The following is a 5181-nucleotide window of genomic DNA, read 5'->3' as shown; positions in this document are numbered from 1 at the left end:
TTTTGGCAAAAAATTCCAGAAAAAACGGGAGAAAAACGAGTTGAAATATTGTCGAATTAAAAAAAATAGGACCTGAAAATTGAAAGGCGTAGCTTTTTTTGATCTACGAAAAAGTGCGGCAAAAACGTAATATTTCAGATTTTCGTTTTAAGTTCGATTTTCCGATGTTCGATTTTCCGATGAAAAACAGATTCTAGAGATGCTAGCAATCATCTTCCTACCAAGAAATCTAAATTTTGTTCAGAAAATCCCACTAAATTCACAGGAATAAGTTTCGTTCACTACCGTAGTGTTTCTGTGGCAAGGCCTCGAAAATTAACCGGGAAGCCGCCCGCGAAATTTTCCAGGTCCCACTTTTTTTAATTCGACAATAGGTGGAAAAAACTCAACTCCTTTAGAAAATTATTTGTTTTCTACAGTAATCCTTAAAGGCGCATTTGTGAAATTAGCCGATGGAGTGTCGAGTGGAAAGTGTTAAAAACTGGTTTTATCGATTTTTAATAAATCTAAAGGAGTTTCAGAACAAAAATTAGGGGTTTTCAAGCTAGTTTCATTGAAAAAATCTCAGATTCAATGGAAAAAAATTTTCCTGAAAATCCGAATCGCGAGGTTACTGTAATTCTTAAAGGCGCATTGCAAAAATCTTTTTTTTTTGCGATTTTTTCAGCATTTTCAGACATTTATTCGTGTTAAAAAAAAGAGGTAAAATTGTGGCAAATTTAAAAAATATTGGCAAATTTATATATGAAATATTGGCAAATTTAAACAAAATTCAAATTTCCGGTCTTCCTTTATAGAATCCATGGAATCCGAGTGGAATTCGGGCTTCTGGAATTGTGAATCTCGCGATTTCCAGCAAATTTTTAGCGTCCAAAATTAGCACAAATGGGTTTTGACCTTCGGAAAGTGTCATTATGGGGACGATGAGGCAACCTGGAATTTTAGAAAATTTTTATGTTGAAAAAAATTATTTTTAACTTTAAAGGCGCATAACTCGAGTTTAAGGACTGCTATCAAAAAGTTGTCAACTACAAAAACGTGTAGAATTTTCTGCTATCAAAAAGTTGTCAACTAGTAAAATGTGTAGAATTTTCTTTTTCGCATTTTGTAGTTGACAACTTTTTGATAACAGAGCGTAGTCCCGAGTTATGCGCCGTTACAGTAGACAGCTCTAGGATTCAGGTTACATCGCTTATATCTCGCTTCCTGTTATAGCTAGAAAAAAGTTGCTAACTACAAAAATGTGTAGAACTTAATATTACACATTTTCCTAGTTGACAACTCCTTTCTAGTTTTTGTAGTTTTCAAGTTATAACCCAAAACTCATCATCATCCTCATCGACGCCTTCTGGATCTGGCACGAAGATGGGCTCGCCGCACACTTGGTTCACATTTTCTCGGCGCCAAACTTTGTGATCTCCATGTTCCAAATCGGCCTTAACGATTCCGGGCAGACTTTCAGACTTTTGAGTGCCCAAAACACTCGAACCGTAGACGTATTTGTACTCCTTCATGTTGATTTTCTCCCAGTGATAACGGGGGAATTCCATGGCTGAAAATATGAAATTTCTGGAAATTTCTAGCGTTTTCGGTGGCCTAGAAAACCCGAAACTCGGCCAGGCTAGACAAACTTACAAACATTACAAGTCCTCTTCTCCTTGAGCCTTATCACTTCGTTGGCTTGAAGAATCGCTGAGCACCCAGAAGCCCAATCCAGAGATTCTAGAAGATTCTCTTCGGTTTTCGCATTGTCCGGGATTGATAATGGAATGATGAGGCGAGTGAGGTAGGGAAGGAAGTTGGGGTCCTGGAACGGATGGATTTTTTATGAAATTTAGCTTTGTTTTCAAAAATGGGAAACAGAAGAAAAATGCTACAAAATACAAAAAGAATCAAGCTTCTAGCTTTTCTAGGAGCCGAGATATAACCATTTGAAGTTTTGGAAGCTAGAGACGCAGCGTGTCTCGTTGTCTGCGTCTCGCCTAAACTTCAAACGACCATATCTCGGCCCCCAGACAAGCTAGAAAGTTGGTTTCCCCACCAAAATCTTTTTCATTTCTTAAGTTTTTATAAACTTTAGTTTCATACCACATGTCTGATTTTGACATGTCTGTCTGAAATTTTTCTTTTTAAAAGTGTAAAAAATGGAAAATATATCAAAAGTGCTACAGAACACAAAAAGAACCGAGTTTCTAGCTATTCTAGCAGTCGAGATACAGGCATTCAAAGTTTTGGAGGCTAGGGACGCAGAGTGTCTCGTCGTCTGCGTCTCTCAGAGTGTCTAGTTGTCTGCGTCTCTTCAAAATTTCACGTGGCTGTATCTCGGCTCCTAGAAGAGCTAGAAAGCTCATTTTTTCAGAAAAGTGTGTAAAATTTCTACCTTAACAAAAATTATGCATTTTGAAAAAAAAATGTAAAAACATCATTTTTCAAAATTTTCAGATTTTTTTGCAAAGTTTTCAAATTTCATAAATTCTGCTCATTTTCCAGTAATTATGTTAGATTTGTATCGGTCTAGCTCTTCTGGAAGCCGAGATATAGGTGTTTGAAGTTTTGGAGAGACGCATGCAGTGAGAGTGTCTCGTTGTCTGGTTTTTGGACTATTTTGGAGAAAAAAAACTCACATTCTGAAAATTGCCGGTCTTCATATTCTCAATGAGCAGCGCGTCAAAATTGCCCGTCTGTCCCATTCTACAGTAATCCACCACCAAACATCCATCTTTTTCAAATGTATTGGCATGATGGAATGTGAAGAACGGGTCCATTTCGAACTTCACATCCAAATTTTTTCCGGTCTTCTTATCCATAATGAACACTTTGACCTCCTTATCACTATGCCATTTCAGACAGTCTCGATACGTGGCACTGATAAAGTTTCGCATCAAAAATTTCTTGATATCCAGCCGAATCGGTGATTCGAACATTATCAAATAGTTTTCGGACATTCCAAAGGAGTGCATATAAGTCGGATCATTGCTTCCGTACACTTTATCTCTCCAATTTTCTCCGTGTGCTCCCAAGAGTGATTGCTCTCGGATTGCTCATTTTTCGGATTCCGGGTTACTGTAAAAACATGAGCCGAGTCGGGTCCGAAACGAGATCCAATGTTGTACACGTCCCCGTTCTCGTCGTAAAGTTGATGGGCGGTACATGTGTGAAGGGCAACGTATTTTGACATGTCGATCTGAAATGTTCAGGTTAAAAGTTGTAAAAATGAAAAATATAAAAAAAATCCTACAAAACCCAAAAAGAATCAAGTTTCTAGCTATTCTCGGAGCCGAGATACAACCATTTGAAGTTTTGGAGGCTAGAGACGCAGCGTGTCTCGTTGTCTGCGTCTCTCAAATAGTCTGACTGTCTGCGTCTTGCCTAAACTGCAAACGACCATATCTCGGCCCCCAGACAAGCTAAAAAGTTTTTTTTTTCACCAAAATCTATTTTAATTCCTTCAGTTTTCATAAACTTCAGTTACATACCACATGTCTGATTTTGACATGTCAGTCTGAAATTTTTTTTTTCTAAAAGTGTAAAAAATGAAAAATATAGGAAAAGTGCTACAGAACACAAAAAGAACCGAGTTTCTAGCTCTTCTAGGAGCCAAAATACAGGCATTTGAATTTCGCGAGGTTAGAGACGCAGAGTGTCTTGTCGTCTGCGTCTCTCCGAGTGTCTGACTGTCTGTGTCTTGCTTGAACTGCAAACAAATGTAACTCGGCGCCCAGTGGTCCGTTTTGACTGGTTTTTTGTTAGAAACATGTGAAATTGTTTGACAAACTCAATGATATAAAGTTTGATAATTTTCACTAAATTCGAAAAATCTTTTTTCCCAATTTTGCAGAATTTTCTAAGACTCGAATATTCTCGATGAAATTTCATCCATTTCTGTCAAGTTTTCGATTCTCTAGCACATCTGGGAGCCGAGATACAGCGCTTTGAAGTTTTGGAAATGAGAGACGCAGAGAGTCTCGTCGTCTGCGTCTCTCCGAGTGTCTGACTCTCTGCGTCTCGCCTAATCTTCAAATGGCTTTATCTCGACTTCTAGATGAGCTAGAAAGTTGGAACAAAAACAGAATTATTGGAAATTTTATTCTTTTTAAGAAAAGCTAAAAAATTTCCAAAAAAATTGGTTTTTTTAGAAATAAAAAACCATCACAATCTGTAATTTGAGCGGAAAAATTGAAAAAAAAAGAGATATTTTTAGCATTTCTAGAAACGCGGATAGAGACGCAGACAACTAGAGTGTCTGCGTCTCTGTCCTCCAAAACTTCAAACGACCATATCTCGGCTCCTAGATGAGCTTGAAACCCGGTTCTTCCTCCAGAAACTACAGTAACCCTTACCGGTTCCAAAGTCTTCAAAGTATCCAAATCGATTCTCAACATGTGCGGTGTCTCTGTACACGCATAGACACCATCTCCAACGGGAGTGAACGCCACATTGGCGTTGTCATGTTTCTCATCGTTCGGAACAAAATTCGAGAAGAATCTCGAGAAAATCGTTTTGCAGGGATCCGAAAATGTTCCAGTTCCAAAGGATCCAGCAACGATACGCTGGGCTTCCATATTCTTTTTGTAGGCTTCGGATTCCAGATATCGAGCCGAGTAGTACATCTGAAAATTGAGTGTATCTAGAAAAGTAGAAAAGTTAGAAAAGATTTGTCAACTAGTAAAATGTGTGAAATAAGATTCTACACATTTTTGTAGTTGACAACTTGTTGATAACTTTGAAGGTTCATGAGATATGCGTCTTTAAATTTGGCAGAGAGGTGAGGGCGCTCTCGTTGTCTGTGTCTCCTCCAAATTTTAAAGGCGCATATTTCACGAACCGTGACAGTTATCAAAAAATGGTCAACATCAAAAATGTCTTAAATTTTATTCTACACAACTTACTAACAGATAACGTTTTGATAGCTCTAATGGTTCATGAGAAAGAAGCCTCGGATTCTAAAAGGTACAATCTGAGAATATAGATGTTCTTCTAGAAAGTTTACAAAAAGAACCAAGTTTCTAGCTTTTCTAGATGCCGAGATACAGCGCTTAGAAGTTTTGGAGACTAGAGACGCAGTGTGTCTCGTCGTCTGCATCTCTCTGAGTGTCTGACTGTCTGCGTCTCTCCCANAGCTTCAAATGGCTATATCTCGCGTTCTAGAAAAGCTAGAAGAAGGCGAGACATAGCTCTTTA

At 38.2% G+C, this 5181-nt stretch overlaps 1 protein-coding gene across 1 annotated transcript in view; it reads right to left on the bottom strand.

Annotated features, from left to right (window-relative positions):
• Positions 1-772: 772 nt before the first annotated feature.
• The window catches only part of CBG18441, a gene marked incomplete at both ends in the record, with an annotated part of 5146 nt that continues 737 nt past the window's right edge, over positions 773-5181 (bottom strand). Inside the window, 6 exons of the mRNA XM_045241763.1 lie at positions 773-933; positions 1490-1552; positions 1636-1807; positions 2625-3029; positions 3074-3184; positions 4341-4610. Of these exons, the coding sequence (XP_045096485.1) occupies positions 773-933; positions 1490-1552; positions 1636-1807; positions 2625-3029; positions 3074-3184; positions 4341-4610 (1182 nt within the window). The remainder of the gene's footprint in view (positions 934-1489; positions 1553-1635; positions 1808-2624; positions 3030-3073; positions 3185-4340; positions 4611-5181) is intronic.

The sequence above is a fragment of the Caenorhabditis briggsae genome (genome assembly GCF_000004555.2).
Source record: "Caenorhabditis briggsae complete genome, chrII, whole genome shotgun sequence".
Taxonomy (NCBI): Eukaryota; Metazoa; Nematoda; class Chromadorea; order Rhabditida; family Rhabditidae; genus Caenorhabditis; species Caenorhabditis briggsae.
Note: the sequence above shows the minus strand (reverse complement) of the source record. Positions and strands in the feature narration are given on the sequence as shown.